The 22,682-nt window shown below is 39.7% G+C and overlaps 2 protein-coding genes across 4 annotated transcripts; one reads left to right on the top strand and one right to left on the bottom strand.

The window, feature by feature from the left end:
• Window positions 1–5,265: 5,265 nt before the first annotated feature.
• Window positions 5,266–10,810, bottom strand: LOC111865054 (NADH dehydrogenase [ubiquinone] 1 beta subcomplex subunit 7). The gene is made up of 3 exons (XM_023852779.2): window positions 10,557–10,810; window positions 9,054–9,222; window positions 5,266–5,667 (listed from the first exon to the last, which is right to left on the bottom strand). Exons 1-3 carry the CDS (start codon window positions 10,663–10,665, stop codon window positions 5,565–5,567), a joined length of 381 nt encoding a protein of 126 aa, XP_023708547.1. The 5' UTR covers window positions 10,666–10,810; the 3' UTR covers window positions 5,266–5,564.
• Window positions 10,811–10,927: 117 nt separating this feature from the next.
• On the top strand, window positions 10,928–20,254 carry LOC111865050 (serine/threonine-protein kinase Nek8). Of its 3 annotated transcripts, none has more exons than XM_023852773.2 (6): window positions 10,928–11,123; window positions 13,187–13,274; window positions 14,648–14,818; window positions 16,020–16,183; window positions 17,659–17,812; window positions 19,483–20,254. In XM_023852773.2, the coding sequence occupies exons 1-6, from the start codon at window positions 11,077–11,079 to the stop codon at window positions 19,702–19,704; spliced, it is 846 nt and encodes a 281-aa protein (XP_023708541.1). In that variant the 5' UTR covers window positions 10,928–11,076; the 3' UTR covers window positions 19,705–20,254. The 3 variants fall into 3 exon arrangements, with proteins under 3 accessions (XP_023708541.1, XP_023708542.1, XP_023708540.1); XM_023852774.2 differs by lacking the exon at window positions 10,928–11,123 and adding an exon at window positions 11,669–13,111; XM_023852772.2 differs by lacking the exon at window positions 10,928–11,123 and having other exon boundaries at window positions 11,669–14,818.
• The last annotated feature ends 2,428 nt before the right edge of the window (window positions 20,255–22,682 follow it).

Raw genomic sequence — 22,682 nt, 5'->3', positions numbered from 1 at the left:
ATAAGAATGTATACATATATAAATACTAAATATTATGTAAAGGAAATATGTTTAATTTTCTATGTAAAAAATATCTAAAGAAACAAAAATTTCATGAAAATCAATATAGCAGTTCTGTTATTACAAAGATTATGGATGGACTAACTCCATGGAGCCTAAGTGCTTCTTAAAAAGCCACCAGTCACATAATTTCTCACAAAATTCCCAACATTTTATGGAACTCAAACGTTCATTACTATACTGACAAAATCTCATCACTGGTTCCTATCCTGCACCAGATGAATCCAAACAACACTCCCCCATTCTAGTTCTCTAAGATCCATTTTAATATTATCCTCACATCTATGCATCAGTCTTCCTAGAGATTTATTTCCTTCCAGCTTTACCACCAAACCCCCAAATGCAGTCCTCCTCTTTCCCTTGCATGCCACATATTGTGCCCATCTTATCCTCCTTTACTTGACCATTATATCTGGCAATGAATACAAGTTATGAAGCTCCTCATTATGAAGTTGCCTTCAGCCTCCCATTATGATTCTCCTCCGCACCATTCTCAAACATCCTCAGTCTATGTTCCTCCCTTAATGTCAGAGACCAAGTTACACACATACATATAAAACTAGATGCATGGACATCCAAGGCTAATAGGGCATCTTTGCAGCACTTCACTGCGAATGTAACAAAAACCAGGAAGAAAGGGAATTATGAGAATTCCACCAAGCAAACAAATATGCACTATAAACATGACTCTGAAATTCTACTCTATCTTATGGCCATTCTGTCTTCATTTTGTCTGGTACATTCTGAAGCTTAACAATAACTGGAACAACATTCAAAGTTCCACTTTGAGCACTAGCCTCTTCTTCATATCCACCATTGCTTTCCTGAGACACTCTCAGTTGGGGCAGTGCCTAAACCATGTTCTCGCAATGTTTCATCACCCATGTCAAGCAATCTGTACAAGTGGCAAACTTCACCAGAATGATGATCAGAGATGCCAGAAAAAATGAGTTGTGCCATATCAAATACACTACTTGTCTATTCTGATGTATGGAGGAGGAAATATGGAGACTATGTATGATATACAATGATTTTTTGAAGGATTCACTTCTGCAAAGCAAAACCCTTTTCTTTTTTAATTTGATTAGAGGGGGGTGGAGTCCAACTGGGTCCACTCGGCATGGCGGCCACTGATTGGCCTATTGTACCTGCCTTGGGTGATTATGATGATGGAGAATTTGGTGGAATGAAGATTGGCAGGGGAAACCTAAGTACTTGGAGAAAACCCACCCAGCGCCACTTTGTCTGCCACAAATCGCACTTGACCTGGGATCGAACCTGGGCTGCTGCGGTGGAAAACCAGCGACTAACTGCTTGAGCTATGGTGCGGCCAAAGCAAACCTTAGGTCTTACAGGTTGGTCCAGGTTGATGGGAGAAGCAGCATTCAACTCTTCAGACATGAGTTTCCAACACATATTTCACTGTACAAGCATAGTAAGACTAAAGACAGCAGGCCTGAACTCTCCATCACTCAGGGAGCTGAGCCCTTCTTGAGAAGCCACCAACTGTGCAGCTACTCAAGAACTTCCCAGCATTTTATGGAACCAGAAGGTTCATTACCATTTTCACAAGAGCCCTCCACTGGTCCCCATCCTGAGCCAGATCAATCCAATCCATACCACCCCGAACCTATCTCACTAAGATCCATTTTAATATTGTCCACCAACCTATGTCTTGGTCTTCCTTCTTTTTCTTTCTGGCCTTCCTACCAATATCCTACAAACATCTTTCTTCTCCCCAGTCATGCTTTATGCCCTGCCAATCTCATCCTCCTTCATTTGATCATTCTAATTATACTTTGGAGATGAGTACAAGTTATGAAACTCCTCATTATGCAGTTTTCTCCAACCTCCTGTCACTTCATCTCTCTTCGGTCCAAATACAGGGTGATTCACAAAGTTTTACCCCGGCTTATGGTACATATTCCTGGGGTTATTTCCTGCAAAATTTCCTTATAAACCTGTAGTCGATTTTCAGTAGTTACGGAGTAACAATAGATTTTCGAAACGCATCATTGTGAATGCAGCGCTATGCTTCAGCGTGGGCGACCATATGTTCCAGTCAGCTATGTCAGGAGATAAGGTAGACCGGTTTGAATGTTGCGCGTAGCTAGATAGGTAGAGCCGTTCATACGCGTGTGACACATTGTGTTGATGTGCAGGGAGACATTTTTGAAAATCTTATGTAAATCCAGTTGTCTTCTAAAGCACTATAGTTTAAAGGAAACAGATTGATAGAAGGGTGTGATATGCAACCACTGGTATGTTTACAGAATGGGATGCTGAAAATAATGTAATTTTGTAACATAAAATCAATGAAAAATGTTGCACAATGAAAAATTAAGAAATTGAAAAAAAATGGTTTTAGAATGCTTCTTTCCTAAAACATTAACGATTTAAAAAGTTTTTGTATTGTATTTCTAATTTGTTTTGACTGAAATTCGAAGAAAAAAAGATTTTTCACCAGTTTTCAAATTACTGTATCTCTTTAATTATGAGTTGGATACCATTAGTATTGTAACGTGTTTCATTACTGATCCCACTTCTGACACCAAATTGTCGCATGTTGGGTGTGTAACGCGACAAATAAATTCACGCCATATTTGATGTAGCGAATTTTATTTCACATTCGCACTTACAATCACCCAAATTACAATCTGACAATTACTGCTATCTGCAGTATCACAAATGCTACACTGCAAATGTTGGTAACTCGTAACTCGCGAACTCATTCGGAACTAACTTGGAGGTAGCTCGAGGACTAACTCGTAGGTAGCTGCCTTGAGAACTGAGAACTCTCGTCGGCGGCTGTGTAGCTCCCTTATAAACCCTCAGCAGGGCAACGAGAAAACAACCATGTGGTAGGCATCACTGTTGCTAGGGTCATCTATCGCAACCACTGTTTATCCGCGTTGCATAGCGACCAGTGCGCTGGGATTCGGCTCGCTTCGACTCCGCTCGGCACGTCACCGCCGCCAGGGGGGGGAGTGGTGTCCTGCGTAGCGCGACAAGTAGTAACGAGAACGCTACGTTACCGCCTTGCTCCAAATTACCTCAGAAATGCCCTCCCTAAGTGAGGGTAAAACTTCGTGAATCACCCTGTATTCTCCTCAACACACTGTTCTCAAACACCCTCAGTCTGTGTTTCTCCCTTAGCATCAGAGACCAAGTTTCACACCCATACAGAACCACAGGCAAAATAATAGTTTTGCATATTCTAATTTTTACGTTTTTAGACATCAGATGAGAAGATAGCAGGTTCTGGACTGAATGGTAGCCAGCATTACCTGAATTCAATCTCCTTTTAATTTCCTCCTGAATCAGGTTTTGATTTGTTATAGTCAATCCCAAATATCTGAACTGTGCCACACTTTCAAAATATGTTACTTATCTTGATGTCACGATTTTGCCCTGCATTCCAGTGACGAGACCGCAACTCACTACTTGGTTCTGTTTATTTCTAGACCAACCTCCTTACTAGCGTCAATTACAGTTTCTGTTTTTCTATACTATAACACAGTAGATTCACATTATCGGCACTGGCGAACAGCTGCTGTGTCCCATTTAGTTTCAGTCCCACATGGTTTTCCTGGACCTTTCTAATGGCATATTCTAAAGGAAAATTGAAGAGCAATGGCAATAAAGCATCTCCTTGTTGTAGACAATTCTCGATAGGTAAATTACCAGAGAAATGTTTATCTATACAGACTTTACTATATGTTTTGTTTAAACACATTTTAATCAGTCTAACTAGTTTCATGGCTACCCCAAACTATATGAGAATAATTTACAATACTTCGTTCCTAACGGAATCATAGGCTTTTTTGAAGTCTATGAATAGCTGATGTACTGTCTCACTGTACTCCCATTTTTCTCCAATATCTGACTAAGGCATTGAACCCCACACTGATGATCCCCAATAATTTCATCTATATACATACATACATATATATATATGTGTGTGTGTGTGGTCTTAACCTTGAGAGAATATCGGATAAAATTTTCTATGAAGTTGATAGCAGTGATATCCCACAGTAATTACTAAAGTCAGTTTTATCACCCTTCTTGTGAACTGGTATATAATGGACTCCATCCACTGAACAGGCAATTGCTCCTTATCCCAAAGAGAATTAATTCGTTTATGGACCTTAGAACACACTATTTCACCTCCTGCCTGAATCAGTTCTGCTGGAATTTGATCACTACCTGTCGATTTACACCTTTTAAACTTAGCAATAGCAATTTCAATATCAAAAGGACCAGGATCAGGTACTAATGGCTCAGCTGTATGTATTTCTACCAGCCTAACATCACTGACCCTATATACATTCAATAACTGAGAGAAGTAGTTCCTCCACCTATTCAAAATGTTGTGGGAATCTGTAACAAGATCACCGTTCTCATCCTTCACTAAGTTTCTCATAGGTTGCTAACCCCTCTTAAAGTCATTTACTCCTCTATACATGTCTCTAATGTTCTTGTTCTTAATGTTCATTGCAAGCTCTTTAATTTTCTTTCAGATACTCCCTCGTTTTATTCCTGAAATGCCTGCTGGTTTCACATCTTATATTGTTCAGATTATCCCCATTTAAATTGCCTGGATCATGCAACCACTGCAATTTTGCTTGTTTCCTTTGATCTAATAATTCTGAGCATCCTTCATTGAACCATGACTTATGCTTCAATTCATAAGAACCTAGACTTTCTTTGGCAGAAATTTTGATACTCTAATAGTTTCCCAAGCTCTATTAGTATCCACCTCAGTGTCTTAGTTTTACAAAGCTCCAAACCTATTTCAGATTTCAACATGATACTACTCTACTACTACTGCTACAATGTACTAAACATGATGACAAGGAACCCACCTAACATGGCCTGAACTCTTCATAGAGTATTAAAAAATAAACAAGGATAAATAAAATCTGAAAAATGTACATCAGGAAAGACGAAAAAGTAAAAACCTTACAAGCTGCCAGAATCAGACATACAGTGGTTCAGACATCTGTTAGTCACGGAGAAAAAGAACAGGGCTACTTTGACTGCTAAGTATGTGAAGCTGGGGAATAAATTATCATTGGGAAGCTAAGGTACCCATGGAAGAATATAGTAATGGAAGACGTACAAAACAGAGCACGGTATGGGTGGACAGATATGCAAACGGATGAGGAATAATGAATGGGGGCTTTTGTCATGAGATGGCCCACATCAATGTCCACAGTTTATTTCAAAACAATTACAGACCTTTACTGGTTCTGTACAATTAACAAACATCATAAATAAAGTAAAACCATTCAATATCTACTCCTATGTACAAGATCCAATTTCAGCATAGCATACTTCGGCAGAAGTGACGTTACATACCATTCAACCAGGACAAGTTCAGATTCACTGTTATGAATTTTCAGTTTCTCAGAATCAAAGTTCCCAAGAAATACACTTTAAACAAGGCAAGTCCTTCACACCAAAATGTGGCATTATTACACTACGGAACATCACTGCCTGCCTCAGTCAGCCAGAGCTTCTTCCTGCTGCCTTCTTGCATCAATGCGTCTCTTTCGTTGGCGCAATCGACGTTCACGTTCATACTCCTTCATTCTTAAAATGTAGCTGCAAATAGGGCAAAAGAACAGAGACAGTAAACTCAGTGCAGCCAAAAAAGTAAGGAAGTGAGCACAGACAGTTCCAATGTTCCACATACCTGAAAACCCAGCACTGTGTGGAGACTGCAAGGGGGAAAAATAATAAGTTACAGAGGCACTGTAACTGCAGCTGAACAATTGGCAGCTTTGTGGAAGTCATAATGGCTGGGATATGTACCATGCATGGGAAAGAAGAGAACTGCATACAAAGTTTTCGTGAGAAAAATGAAGGAAAAAGACCACAAGGTTGAACTTGTTGTTGATGGGAAGATAACATTAAAGTGCAACTTAAGAAATAGAATGGGAGAATGTTGCTTGGATTCGTCTGGATTATGACAGGAACCACAGCTATTAGCTCCTCAAAAAGGACTCAGCTTCGTGGAGTCGGTTAATGGAAGACATAAAAACAAAAAAGTACAGTAGATATTGACTGGGATGACACTCCATGCAATCTGGTAGAAGTTTACTGACATTTCAGAAGAACATACTGACTCCATGTTCTACCACACTATGTTATGTCATATCCCACACAACAGCAGTCTTCGGTCACTACTGCAAGAACCTCAAATCCAACCTTTAGTGGCCTATGTTGTACTGCTATACAAGCTATGGCTGACCACATGCTTATTTTTCAATTCTAATATGACAGAAACAGGGTAATAAAAATTCCCGATTCCCAAGCAATAAGGACCAGAAAACTTCAAAATAGTTGAAGAGTTCAATGTTATTGCCAAAGTAACTATGCCACTGCAACTCCTGCTTTGACAGTAGCATATATAAGTTATGCAACATAAAATGTGTAAATTATTACAAATGATATGTATGGAAAGTCACAGACTGTTTCTCATTTCCTCCAGGCAAATTTCAGGAGAGCACCAGCCAGACCACACCAACTTCCTTCTAAATCTTTTCAAATTCATCACTTATCAGTCATCTTACCATCAGGTGATACATAGCAGATATTGACAGCACTACTGAATAACCCACAACCCATATATGGAAGAAAGGAAGCAGCATCTGACTATGGAAAGCGACAGAGAATCACAGCCAGAACAGTCTCTGAGTCAAGATTCAAACCCAAGAACTCCTGAATATGAAACAGGGATGCTGTTCAGTACACATTCTTCCTACTAAGCCAAGACCTCAAAATGTCAATATCAAGAAATGGACATATACCTCCATAAGGGCAGATATGCAACTGAAACAGCGTCAGATAAGGGAGACAGGTGTAACTGTACATACGTTCAGCACATTTCAAACAGAATAAGGTTCTGCCCAGTTCCACAGGCAAATGGTGTGAGGAGATATAGAACTGAAATATAACGGTGAGATGACAATGGAAGGATGTGATGATACTGGGAATTCGTTGTATATCCAGGGAGTGCGCCACTGGCTGGGCTTGCACATGACTGCTAAGCAGAGTGTGACGGCTATGTTATGTGTAATGCGTTTGTATATTACTTGCTACAAGCCAGAGCGGCCTCCGTAGTCTAGGGGTAACATTCCCACCTCGTGACACAAGGTACACGGGTTCAAACCCGGCGGAGGTCGTGGAATTTTTAAGGGAGGAAAAATTCAGGGAACAAGTCCTCCAGGAGGGACTTTAAGCCGTGGGTCCCGTGTCGTAGCTTTACGGCACGTAAAAGAACCTCATGTCCCAAGGGGACCACTGAGCCAAATTCAGGACATTTCCCGCCCAACAGTAGTCTCTAAAGCCTCTGGTAGATGGGGGAAGCATTGAGAGATACCGCAGAGCCAGTAGAGGCCGACCTCGCTGGCTGAGTCGGGACTGATGGCACGCATCTGTACCGGTAGGGAATAGAGACTGGTAGAATATCATAGGGGGATGCACAATGGACCAACAGTTGGTCTAAGTGCATGGGGAAACCCACCCTCTCCAATACAGTACAATACAATACAATACTACAAGCCAGTGAGTACAATACGTTTTGTGTGGTGGTGACAGGCATGTCAATTTGCACGTGAGCAATGTCAGTAGGGCAGTAATTTAAAACAAACATTTCATTACTATGTGACGCACATCAAGCAAATTTTTGAGTGTTTCAAAATTCTTCCCTGTAATTCTCTGGTTTGAAGCCCATATTAATTACATCACCACCCTCTACTGACCTCTTCCACTCTCTTAAATCTAAATCTTACTCATACAATTAGTAAGCATAATACAGATAAACATTACGTGCAAAGCTGACATAAAAGTGTACTTTCACGTTACAAGTCAACAAAAAATATGACAACTAGTAGCACCATTAGCCATGTTATGTTATACCACAAGTATAGTTAGTGCCATGTAACTTTAGCCACGTGGAAAGGTAGATGCTGTTGTGGAGCACGTGAAGCTGTATGCTTGCTGTGGTGATGTTCAGAGCTACTCCCTGAGCGGAAAACATTGCCTACAGAGACCAAATAACAAGCAACACAACGTACTATACACCTAACCACACTCAAAGACGCTACATTCCAAACTGGTAGTACCCATGCTGATGTAAGCTGATAAGACTACCCCCCCCCCCCAGCTCTGCGAGAGATGGTATGAGCCCTCTACCACGGCTACAGTTCCGAGGAACTAACAGTACAACAACCACAGAGAACCACAATATTCCCAAATGTTATCTTCATGTTATTATAATACTTTAATAAGTTTTAATAACAATTTCACCAAAACTAAACAGGAAATCAAACAACAGTACAGACACACAAAATACACACGTCCATCTTACTCTCATTCGCACAAAGTGTATTTCACTTAAATTCATTTTGTCTGCATATTCTCACACTGATCAAGTATTGTTACAATTTAAACTGTGTATCGTTTACATACATGTAGATTAGGGGAAGTTCCACGCCTCATTTATTAATGATCTGCAAGAGCAAACTGTTGGGCTCACGTGCAATACTAACCACATAACTTTACCCCATTCCTATCTTTGTAACCCATAATCTCAGTCAATGATATTTATGCTACTGTGCAGGAGAAATTGTAGATTACCCATGCCAGTTGCTCACCCAACTACCAATGGTGGTAACAGGTCATTATATGCTCTTTATTATTAAATTAGTAGGGGTCATCAAATAGAGACAGATGAGAAGGGTGGAACAAGTAAACAGTGAATGAGACACATGCATACAACACTTCAGTCACAAAACCCAAAGATCAGTTTGGATGGGAAACCTTGGTGTACGTGTGAGAATTATAATAAAGTTAGATGGTAAAGAAGTATGCTCATGGTGTAGATTGAGTTCTACAAGACAGGAAATTCTTCCAAGCAACTCTTTAGTTTCTCAAGACTCTGGTCCATGTAGCTGGTCAAGCTGCTACATTAAATCTATACTCACTCTTCATATTCGCACTGCAGGAACTCGTGTTTCTCATGAGCGCACCGATAATACCAGGGGGCCTTGTCTGCTCTGCAGGCCCGATACTTTAACAACATATGTGCACAGTAGTCCCGGTCCACAAGGGCCAGCTTGGCTGACTGCATCTCTTCCTCTGTAGCTATCATCACTATAAACCAACAACATATACAGCGCCCAACATCTAGCCCATGCACCTTACATGTAACAACTTGATTTACTCCTATAATGCCTCACTGTGCTCAATTTCCTTGTGGTTCACAGCTTAAATGCAACCAGATTTCCCTCATTAACCTCACACACACACACTCACTCACTGAGCCCAGCCATTCTCGAGAAGCCGCCAATTGTGCAGCTCCTCGAACTTCCAAGCAATTTATGGAACCTAAAGGTTCATTACCGTATTCAAAACAGCCCTCCACTGGTCCCTGTCCTGGGCCAGATCGAGCTAGTCCATACCATCCAACCCCATCGCTCTAAGATTCATTTTAATATTGTCGACCCACCTATGTCTCGGTCTTTCTAGTGGTCTCTTTCCTTCTGGCTTTCCCACCCAATATCCTATAAGCATACCTCTTCTTCCCAGTCATGCTACATGCCCTGCCAATCTCATCCTTCATTTGATCATTCTGATTCTACTTTGGGGAGGAGTACAAGTTATAAAGTTCCTCATTGTGCAGTTTCCTCCAACCTTCTGTCCCTTCATCTCTCTTTGATCTAAACATTCTCCTCAACACGCTGTTCTCAAACACCCTCACTCTGTGTTTCTCCCTTAATGTCAGAGACCAAGTTTCACACCCATACAGAACCACAGGCAAAATTATAGTAAATGAAAAGACAAAAGGTTCTGTACTGAATGGTAGCCAGCATTACCTGAATTCAATCTCCTCTTAATTTCCTCCTGAATCAGGTTTTGATTTGTTACAGTCAATCCCAAATATCTGAACTGTGCTACACTTTCAAAACATGTTACTTATCTTTATGTCACGATTTTGCCCTGCATTTTGGTCACGAGACAGCAACATATACTTAGTTCTCTCTGTGTTTACTTCTAGACAAACCTCCTTAATAGCTTCAATTAAAGTCTGCGTTTTTCTCTTTATGGTATCTAATCACCCATTAAATTCACATCATCAGCACACAGCAACAGCTAATGTGTCCCATTTAATTACAAGTCCTACCTGGTTTTCTTGCACCCTTCTAATGGCATATTCTAAAGCAAAGTTAAAAAGCAATAGCGATAACCATCCGACACGAAAATACGAATATATATATATATATACATGACGTTATAATACACATTAATTATATAAAAGCATCGACATTATAATACACATGAATTATATAAAAGCATTGACATTATTATCTGCATGTATTTATAATTGTGAAATCATACTGCCATTGCGGAAAACCTTGAAGAAAACTTATAACTGTTATAACTAAGACTGCATGAGCACAAATGGGCACGAAACAGAATCAATTTACCTCTCTCCTTTCTGCCATTAGGGAAGCCATACAGAGGATCAAACGAAGGTCCCTGCAAAGGATGTGGAGTTCCGACAGGATCAGAGTACAATGCCCAAGCATTCCCCATTATTTAATAAACTAATGGCAGTCTTCTTTTAAATAAAGGAAGGCATCTACGGTGATAAGAAAAATAAAAACCTTCCGCTTCTTTCGGCCACACCAGAAATTCCCTAATTTCCACGACCCTTCTCAGCGAATCATGACTACCAACACAACACACATAACATTACCACCATCTTTTTACACAGAAACTTATAATTGCGGTTCCAAAATTATCCACTTGACTCATCATACCGAGCGCTGAAGTAACTGTACTCATGAATCATTATTCACTATCAGTCATATTCAAAACATATTCGGTGTAGCAGGTTGTCTTCCTACATCCTCGCTGAATAAATTATCAGAACAGTTTTTCGATATATATTACTGCAGTATCACTTTAAATACTCTATGTAACGATCTTATATGAGCACATACTATGGACTCATATGAACATTACAGCATAATTGCCAGAGGAAATTTCGGGTGAGTTGTTCATATCAGCGAATTGTCTACTGAAATTACTATCAACTTTTACACTACAAGTACTCTAGAATCTCTATCTGACTCTCAATATTACAGCGTGTCCTTGATCAGTTTGTTATTGATATTCGTAATTCAACATCAATTTTAAACTGGGAGAGTGTCTTTGAACCGGTTGTTGAACTATAATAATTCCTTTCTGCAGTTTATTGATTTCTGCGACCAGATTAAATGCATTAGCACAGACAATATAAGTCTGGACCTCCCATTGAGGATATCTACAGAATTCATTTACATGTAACGACATGAGAACTAAGGCTGGTGCCACACGAATGCACAAAATGCGTCCGTTGCAGAAATAAACAAGAGTGGCGAATGCTACGCTTTCTTCTGATTCAATTGCAAACAAAAAACTAGACACCGCATTCTGCAAGTGTGTGGCGTCCTAAGCAACGGACGTACTTCGTGCGTCCGTGTGGTCCCAGCCTAAATGTACTTCGGAAAGTTGTATTTTTTATTCATTTAGGTACTTCAAAATATGTGAAACCAATATAATGCCAATCCCATTTTCGCGCAATTATCACATAAGTAGAAGAAAAATTATATTCAGATCCCCGAAGTTTCCGCATTGTTTTAGCGATCCGTTCGTCAGCTTCAAACATGCGCGCGCACCCACGCGCACACAGTGAGCTTCAAACATGCGCGCGCACCCACACAAAAAGAACACCCATACCTTACAGCAGTTTGTATGCTAGACTGCGAGATTGCCTCAAAGCAACCAACCCCTTCGCATTAAATTCATGTACGCAACAAAGAATATTATGACTGGCATACCAGTATACAAATCTCATTCGGCATTACCTAGTTCAACTCTCCACCAGGAATCTATGGATGTTCTGTAGTTCCCTTCAGTCCCTCCATGGATTTCATTGTCTGTCATGTCACATTAATCAGTCGATGCTGCACCGAAAAACAACAGAGAATTGAAACTTTTCTTTGTCGATTTATCACATGTTCTGTCGACATAATTCCCGCATAAATCGAATAAATTTCTACTGTTATCGCTTTACATGTTTCGGCCATTTAGGCCATCATATAATAAATAGTTCACACACAATATATTAAAATACACTATTACTTTCAATATTCAGTTTTATACTATTTATACATCCATATTATAAGTTGGTGAAGGAATTTTATTACACGTACTTTACACATAGCTCAACTGAAACTTTAACTGGTTTTATGAAACATGGTTCACTGCTAAAAGAAAGTTAAATAACATTAAGAAAATTGATTTCTGTGTAGGATTTTAGGTTCCCACATTAGCAGTTATGGAGAGTTCTAATTTCTGGGATACATCACTGTGTGGTCCAACAAAAGTTGAGCATTATTTTACAGGAACATGTTACTTCCACCTTCAGTGTTGAAGAGCAAGCCAAGCAAAAGACTGGCATGAAGACAGGAAGTAGAGCTTTGCTTGCTCCCAGCTTCATTCTGAAGATGGAAGCATGTTCCTTCATGTCAGATAATTTCACTGGACCACATGGCATTATATCTTGAAAAACAGAACATTTCATAAATTAATTTCTGACTGTATAGTGCAATATCTTCAATACAGCAGGCTTGAAAGCAGTGAACTTCCAAAGTAAACATTCAGACCAATGAGGTATGGATAATAGCAACATCTGGAAAACTACTACACTGCCAATAGTACAAACATCAGTGTCATGCATAACAAGGAAATCCATCTGAAACATCTTTGAGGGTTTATAATCATAGACAGTGGCACAGACCATTCCTAGACAGTTACTGAATTCTTATTATCAACATACAACACAAACCACAGTTGCCATATGGGATAGCTTTTTGAACAGACTTCCATAAGGTTGCCTCCCGTATGGAATACTTTTACAGACGTTTCATACAGAGTTAATAAAAATTCCTAATACATATTCTGATGATGGACGATACTCAATATCAAATCTTAGGTAAACAGTGGCAATAAACACTTCCTCTTCTCGCACAAAAGTCTGCATTAAAATAATGTAATTCTCTTTCCTTAGAACTGTTGAGTTATACAAACAAAAAGATGGAAGGTTTGTGGTTTTCAAGAAAATTCCCCTGGACAACATGACAGATCAAGAAGAAAAGGTATGATTATTTGCATGTAACTGATAAAACTGAGAGGCTACTAATGGAGTAGAGTACATCCAATTTGGAATATCTGCACAGTTTAGAGCATCTAAAGCCATATGGCCCATTAACTGAGATATATGTCTGTTAGTTGTGTTGCAAAACATACAATCACAGTTCGACTCTAAAGGGTTCTGATGATGTTATTTTACACTTACTATTACTGCATTTCTGGACTCTGTCCATTGTGATGGCGCAGTCGGTATAGAGATGGCTGCAGGATGGATGACCGGGTGGGCAGAGTTTGAGTCCTGCTAGGGAAAAGAATTTTCCCTTCTCCATGTCATCCAGACTGGGGTCCACCCAACTTCCTATCCAATCGGTACCAGGGCTCTTTCTCACGGGGTAGAGCGGCCAGCATGTGAAGCTGACCACTCACCTCTAGCCAATAGGCCAAGGTCAAGAAAATGTTCATCTATATGTCCACTCTCACATACACCTTCATGGTGTAGTGCTTAATTAGTTAAGCACAGGGACAACTTTACCTTTTACAGATTTCCACAGAGAAAACAATGCTTTCAGAAACTACATATGCGTCTGTCATCATGTGCAAAGGTGGAAAGACACCTACTCAGATGGATCTGTTAGGCACAGCTGATCTCAATCAGTGGAAAACCTAAGTGTCTTTGGACTACCAGATGACAGAAAGTGTCCAGACACCCTGTACTTCTAACTACAGTATCTACGAAAAGCACTACATTCTGGTGCATGATATCACATGGGTCAGTAGAAGTTTCATAATGTTTTGGAGAAAATTACTGCCTCCGTCTTAGACCCTGAAGATGGATGTAGCACATTCCGCAGAAATGTTGAACTTCTGACAGACTACACGCTGTCACATCCCATAACTTAGTTATCTTCAAAGCTATAGCTGTAAGAATCTAAAAACATAACCTTACCATATCACTCAACAAAACATGATGAGGTATTGTCACAATGAACAGTGTCACATTTCAGAATATAATCACTCTGTTATTGGAAGAATGTCATAAGAATGAAGAGTCAATAAGTGTGCAGAGCAATGAAGCACAAATGAACCTCTCATTTAAAATATTTATGATCTACCGCCCTTTCTCTGCTCTACAAAGTCCTATTCAACGGGTACCAAGAGCAATTTTCCTAGGGGTAAAATGGTTCTCTTCAGTCCCTCCAGGCAAATGCTAGGGTTATTTGGTTATGACCTCTTCCTTCCAAATTCTATCCAATTCATAACTCGTCTGTCATCCTATCATTCAATGCTATGCAGGCTACCTACTGAAAGTACAAATTACATTTTCTTATGGATACTATATATAATTTTACACTGTCACTTTTCTACCTTTTCTTACCAGATGGCTTATGAAGAAGCTGTACTGATGTCGCGATTCAACCACCCAAATGTAATTTACCTGCACGAATGCTTCATAACTGATAGAATTCTGTGCATTGTAATGGAGTATGCAATGGGAGGCACACTAGAAGAGTTCCTGCGGAAGAAAGGTGGCAAACTATTGTCACAAACTGTGAGTACTCACAGCTATGCAATACACTTACTGGTTATAATATTTGGTGCTTTCTGACAGTATGAAACACACACCAGTATATGCCGGTTTATGTCATAGTTGTTTCCTAAAATAGTCATATAACTCAGCATTTTTGTTTCATAGCTTGAATTTTCATTCAAGATTTGTTATTAACTTTAATATTTAACAACTGACTTACAATACCATTCATTTTAGCCATTAAGATATCCCTGTCTTCTTGCTTTAGGCAAATAATTTCATTGATTCCTATTCCTTGCTAAAATAAATTAAATTAAAAAAATCACATAACATTTTCTTAACACAAAAAATTCTAATAAGCCAAAAAAATCATGTAAGCTGAGGGATATGTGTACCTCTAAACACAGATGAGTCATTTTTGTGCTAAATTGTGAGGAATTTCATTTGCCTAGCAAGATCCTCCGTCATCGTTTTGAGAAATTAGCTCTGACAACAATTTCTTTCAGATGCTGAGGTACAGTCATGGAGATTTCAGTTCACAGAATTTGCAATACTGTATAAAACATAACCATGTAACGTGTCTTTGAACTTGAACAGGGATCTTCCTGCACAAAATGTATTGTGATTATGTGTGCATATATAAAATATAAAGAAATTAATCAATACAGCAATCCCTCATCAACCACAGGTTTACATTCCACAGAAACACTGAGGTTGGCAATCCCACACATATATTTAAAATCCAAAACAGTAAGCTTTTCCTGCATGACAGCTACTTTACAAGCAGAATTCAGAATTAAAGGCATTCACTCTCAGTTTCTGTTGGAGGAAAAAGGTTTCATGAAGCATGATGTTTCCCAATTACCAGTTCTCAGCGCTTGGAAGATTATTTACTACCTTCTACAATATGACATCACATAGTCTGGTAGGAGTTCGCTGATATTTTCAAGGAATGTACTGCCTCCATCTTCACGGTTGAAGAGTAAACAAAGTGAGTAACCAGTAAGAGGCAAGCAGCAAGCAGAGTGACCCTGAAGAATGAGGCAGTACATTCCTCCATTCTACCAGACCACACAATGTCACATTCCAGAAGACAATACTCTTCAGTCACTGCCTTGAGTACAAGTCAGCAACAGTCACAAATGAACTTCATCCCTGCAAGAGGCAGTACAGTTTTATTCCAAAACTTTTCAAATGTGCTGATTGTTTCCATAATTTTCAGGAAGTTGTTTACATGTTCAGCCAGATGGTGCACGGGTTACATTATATTCATCAGCGAGGAGTCGTGCACAGAGACATTAAGCCATCAAACATTCTCCTCACCCCAGTAGGAGTAGAAATTGTGGTTAAGATCGCTGACTTTGGGCTCTCAAAAATATTCAAAAGGTAAATGACAGAAACAAAGGAAGCATCCACTAGTGTTTAGAGTAACATCCAACTTTAGTCCATATCTAGAAATAACCTTCACCTTTCACTGCATCATTTGACTTCATTCACTGGAATACAGAAATGTATTTTTCATACTTTTACCCCAAATTTGCATTATTTTAGTAAATGGTGAGAAAATAATACACAGTGAAAGCATCAAAGCATTCACTATATGTTATACCTGCACAATGTCACTTACTTCCCAGTAAATGTCTCTTTACATGCAGATAGAAACAGAAATTATACCCCTTAACATTTTGTGCACTGACTGCCTCTGTGGTCTAGGCTAGTTCCTGGCTACAGATCCAGAGGTCCTGGGTTCGACTGCCGGCGCTACCAGACTTTCTGAGTAGTAGTGGGTCTGGAACAGGGTCTACTCAGCCTCATGAGGATAATTGAGGACCTATTTCAAAGAAATAATGGCTCCAGTCTAGAAAACCGAGATTAATGGCCGTGGGGATCCATTGCGTTGACCACATGACACCCTCTATCAGCAAAAAGTTGGCATTAACTTCTCCAACAAGTGGCAGTTGCTATAGTTCGCTTGCAGACTGCAGGCCACAGAGTTTAAAACTTTATGTGTACATAATATAAATGCATACTGTAGAGATTCTGTCATCAGCTTGTTTTATTTAAAAATATACTTAATTAAATTTTTATTCAATTTTGTGTCAGGGGCTAAAAGAGTCAGCCCAAAATTTTTTTGTTTTTTGTTCATATCAGACTAAAGCATCACATATTTGAAATACAGAACGCATACCTTAAGAAATTCTAAAAAAATCACATAACAGAATAACATCCGAGATTCACAATTAATTATATACAATACTTATGCCCGTGTACAAAGTGGTATATGTATTGTCATTTAGTTGTGTTAGAACTTATCAGTTTTTTCTTCTTATTATTCCACCTCCCTCTTGCAGTGGCCAGTGAAACTACACATTTCAGTAACTCTTGCTCTACCATTCATATTTTATGTCCATATCATCTGAGCTGACGATGAAGCATCCATTTCATTCCATGTTTCATTTCTCACTATTTCCTCTTGTTACCTGAAGACAGCTTTTTCAGCAGCTTAAGTCAACCATTCCTGTACTACTCCTTAGTTTTCCAACCCCATAACATTAGATGTACATCTGTTATATAAATGATCATAAATACAGGATGAAAATAAAGTCATTCTAATGACAAGCAGCTGTGTTCCTTTAAGCTTCTGCATACACATAAAAGCAACAAAATCCTTGTATATTAGTTTAGTTATAATATGTCTTAGAACTGTCCTCCATTGACACTGAAGCAGTAGTGTGAACAAAGCAAAACAAAACAGTGACTTGCTATGATAATACACAACTTACCTCACTTGCATGAACTTAATGATTGCACTGCATGATGTACAATCAGAAAAGTGTAACATAAACTGATGTCACATGCAGCAGGAAAACAGAATTCACCTCTGTGCTGGGAACTCCAAGCTACCTGGCACCAGAACTCTGTGAGGGCCAGTCCTACAACAAGGAGACTGACATTTGGGCACTGGGCTGCGTTCTGTATGAAATGATGACTTTGAAGAAAGCATTTGGGGCTGAAGTAAGTATCAACATATCTTCACATAACAGAAAAAAACAGGCTCAGAATGAAGAACTCATCTCACAGTATATTAATCAAGGCTGGATACAGCCAGTTTAATATGCAGCTGCAGTGGGTATATGCAGTTTTGGTAGGGAACCCCTTTACAGTATGACTCATAAGTTGAAAGCCACAGACAGGGAAATGAAGAAAATAATAAAATAAATGATTGACTCCGTGGAGCCGAGCCCTTCTTGAGAAGCTGCCAGTTGTGCAGGTATTCAAGAACTTCCCCAACATTTTATGGAACCTGAAGGTTCATTACTGTGTTCACATGAGCCCTCCACTAGTCTCTTCCCTCTGCCAGATCAATCCAGCCCATACCACCCTATCTTACCTCTCTAAGATCTAGTTTAATATTATCCACCCACCTATATCTTGGTCTTCCTAGTTGTCTCTTTCCTTCTGACTTTTCCACTAATATCCTATATTCAGTCCTCTTTTCCCCTATTAGGGCTACATGCTCTGCCCATCACAAACTGATTGACTTGATCATTCTAATTATACTTTGCAAATACATGGGAAAATGAACAAATGAGCAGACAATATTATTTATTTTGTGGGTTTTTTACAATACTCCTGTATAGCTGGGGCAGCCAAACTTGCAAAATTGGAATCATATATAATTTTCAGAAGTGCGGGAGGCATTACTGTTTAGGTACACGCTTTCCATACAGCAAATTTTTATATCTAGTTCATAAGCAGAGAATGGATTGACTATATTTTTTTTCTGTGAGCCACAGTAAGAGATGAAAAGAGCTGCATGCAGCTCACAAGCCACAGTTTGGCCACATCTGCTATACAGTGTGAGTTGTAAAATGATTGCTGTGCTGGAACAGATCTGGAAGGAAGAGGCCGTGTGCCAAATTGGGGTAGTAACCTGGAATTTAATTAGACTGAGGAAAACCATGGAAAAAAACCTGTCAGGACAGTCAGATCTTGGTAAAGATTCCAACTAAACATTTCCCAAAAACAAATCTAAAAGATGACCACTCAATGCAACATTGTCACTGAAATCTGTTCAAAGATCTGTCTGTACATGTCAGAACATAAACAAAGGGATGAATTCAGAAGCTTATACTTAACTGCATTGAGGGCAACACCATAATTCCTGTCACCAGGACAGATGTATCTCAGGCTCTGGAAATCCAAAAGTGGCTGCATAATGACAAATGTCTGGCTAAGTTACTTTAGGAGTACATCTCATTTGTGTGCTGTGTTGGCTCCACTGCAGTTACTTTCTGTCTGAGGGTACATTACCCCTCCAGTAAGCCACCTTATGAAAGAAAAATCCTGTGTCTTCAAAAACATCTGCAGATCAGCAATTTCTGTTACTATCATAAGGTGAAAACAGACTTTCTAATAATGAAGTAACAATGTCAACTTTAAATCTATAATTTTATGTTTTCATTGAAGGAAACATTCATGTTGTGGTCTTCTGCATTATGACACCATGTAGTCTAGCAGATGGGTGCGAATGCTCTGAAGAAAGATACTGCACCTATCTTCATATATGCAGTAAGTTCACTGGAAATGCTGGTACCAGTCTCATAATCCAGAGGACCACAATACAAACTTCAAATCTGTTAATGAGATAACAGAATACTGACAATATTTAATCATTTTGGCAGACACTGGGGTCAATTGTAAGGAAAATTCTTCAGTGCCAGTTTGTGCCGCCTAATCCACAGAAATATGGGGAGCACCTGAGGCAACTCCTGTACTGCTTACTACGGATCGATCCCACATGCCGGCCCTCAACACAGATGATCATGGCTGATGTAGCAATCACCGAGATGTGTCACAAACTGACAGTAAACCTGGGACTGGTTCCTTCTTCTCATAAAACATGATCACAATTACCAACTACAAAACCTTAGCAGCAGGGAAATGGAAGCAGAAAGTGTAAATTTGGTATTAGGGATACTACAAACATTGTTCACTCTAATGAAATACCTGATATGCTTTGACAAATTAAACGGTAACAAAAGAACGTCTAATTTTGTGGAGCTACACCATTTCTTTTAGCAGACAGTGTAACTGCATGTGAAGTGAGAGTTGTTCTGAATATAAAAACAATGAATGTGACACTGTGTGGGAAATAGTGCCTTATATGCATGTGTGTTTTGTGTTGGTTTCAGATGCAATGTACATAATGTAATAAGAGTGTTATTTATATACTTCACTTTCAAACATCAACAAATGAAAATTCACATACAAGGATATAAAAAATATGGAGTGTCAGATTTTATTAAAATATACAAAAATAAAACTATAATTTTAATTTTCGTAGTGTGTGGTGTGAATGTCAGTTTGCCATGTTAAGGAAAGAACACATACTGAGGGTGCTGAGAAGAATATTTAAACCTAAGAGGGATGAAGTGACAGTAGAATGGAGGAAACCATAATAGTGACATGCTTCATAATTTGTACTTCTCATCAAGTTATGATAACGAAATGAAGGGCATGTATGCTAACTTCTTGCATGTTCACTGCCATCACATCTCACCCAGAATGCACACACTGTCTGATCACACACTACATATGCTTATTCCATTTTGTTTACAGGTGATTTTAAAATGTGCTAGAGGGTACCGCTAGCATGCAACAGACCCTCAAGTGTTACATTGTGTGGCACAAAAAGAACTACAAGTATGTCTTGCAGAAATGTGCATTGTAATGAGAATCAATGAAACCCACAGTGATTACACTGACATGATTCAGCATATGTTACAGCAGGCACATATGAATGGATGTTAATTCTTGACTGCAGTAATTATATTTGTGCATCACACCTACTGACAGCATGGGGTATGCTAATGAAGAACAGGTGCAACAAGTGGAATTGGAACACCTGAGTAAAAGGACAATTGCAGCTAAAACTACAGTCAAATATTCACTCATTGTTTCTCAATGTAAGATTTTCCCTCATTTGATATTGAATTTCAAAAATCCCAAGCCAAATAATCGCTGTTAAAATTCTCCCACTCAATATTTTCCTCAATTTAGTGCTCAAATACTCTGGGCCCCTCACAAATATTAAGTAAGGGTTTCACTGTATAAACTCAGCACATACAATGGGCAGTCAAAAAGTTCCCGGAATGGTGGTATAGCACTCTTAATGGTAGGACATACAGCAACGCTTACCTAATCTCCTTCAAAGTAGGACCCTTGCGCGCACACACACTTGCTCCATCGATCCTGCCACTGTTGGAAGCAGCGGTGGAAGGCTTCTTTTGGAATTTTCAGGAGCTCAGCCATCGCATTCAATTTGATGTCCTCCATGGTTGCAAAATGTGTCCCCTTGAGGCCCATTTTCAGAGTAGGTAACAGCTAAAAGTCGCTCAGAGCAAGATCCAGAGAGTACGGTGGTTGAGTGATGACAGGAATGCTTTTCTCGGCGAGGAATTGCTGCACAACAAGCGATGTGTGGCTTGGTGTGTTATCATGATGCAGAAACCACTGTCCCTGCCACTTGTTGCGCCGCTTCCTCCGAACCACATCGCACAACCTCTGTAAAACTTGCATGCAGAAATGGCCAGTAACACTACCAACTTCTTGCTCCAACTCCGCGATAGTCATTCTTTGATCACATTGAATTAGTTATCACACTTTTCCAATAATTTCTTTGGTTCTGGATGTCGAAGGTCTGCTGTGCTGGTCATCCTCTAACGACTCCTGCCCATTCTTAAACCAGGAAAACCGGTCGCAAACTGCGGATTTCTTTAGTGCAGTATCACCGTAAACTTGCTGCAGGGCTGAGAGCATCTCTGAAGCAGATTTTCCCAATTTGTACATGAACTTGATGTTCGCATGCTGTTCGAACTGTGACAATGTGCCAAATGACCAACACTCACATCTAATTCAAATGGAACAGTAACGACACTGCACACTGAAACCTGACCAGACCTGTTGCGCTTCCCACGACAACGGTGTGTGCGCTATCTTATCTGGGGGGGGGGTATTCTATGACAGTTGTCAGTATATCTGACTACCCAGTGTCAAATGGTAGGAAAACTTGATGGATGAATTTGAAGGAAATGGCTACAGCCTGCCTCACTTAGCCACTGTGAATCATTTGCTCAGAGAAATGAACAACATGATAAACTCAAGACAGCCACTGTTCTGACCAAGATCTGAACCAAGCACCTCCCAAACAAAAGTCTTGAAGCATTACCACTATATGAACCAACTGCAGGAGTCAAGGCAGCTCAGTCAGTACAGTCACTGGCTACACACTGGGTAAATCAAGGTTCAATTTCCAGCATGGGCAACAGGTTTGCCCTGCACCACTGTGTCCAAACCAATTCTGAGGGCTACACACCTTCTTATTCAATTTGTATGGAGGGGCTCTATTCCCAGGGGTAAAGCAGCTAGGGCATTATGTTCACCACTCCCCTATACATCTTCATGGTCTGCTGTTTAGACACAGGGACATTAGAACCAATTTTATTGAACATTACACATGCAGCAAATGATTCAGCGCCTACAACTGCCTGGTGGTCATGAAAAATGACCACGTAAACAAATGGACACAGAGTACTGTGCTAAGACAGATGGAGCATTCTAAAAGGGATGTGAGAACAGGACTTGGAGGAAGGGATTGGAATTAATGATGCTTGTGGGGCACGCAGTAGCGTAGTGGTTGAGGGGCTATGCTACAAGCCAGAAGGTCGTGGGTTCAAGACCCGATGAGGTCATTGGATTTTTTTCAGTTGACCTAATCCTTCCAGCTGCACTAGGCCCTGGGGTTTACTCAGCCTCTAACAGAAATGAGTACCACAAATTAATTAAATAATTTTCCTGGGGACTAAAGCGCGGCCAGTGCATA

This window comes from Cryptotermes secundus, unplaced genomic scaffold, assembly GCF_002891405.2.
Source record: "Cryptotermes secundus unplaced genomic scaffold, Csec_1.0 scaffold971, whole genome shotgun sequence".
NCBI lineage: Eukaryota > Metazoa > Arthropoda > Insecta > Blattodea > Kalotermitidae > Cryptotermes > Cryptotermes secundus.
This window is presented reverse-complemented; position numbering and strand designations above follow the sequence as displayed.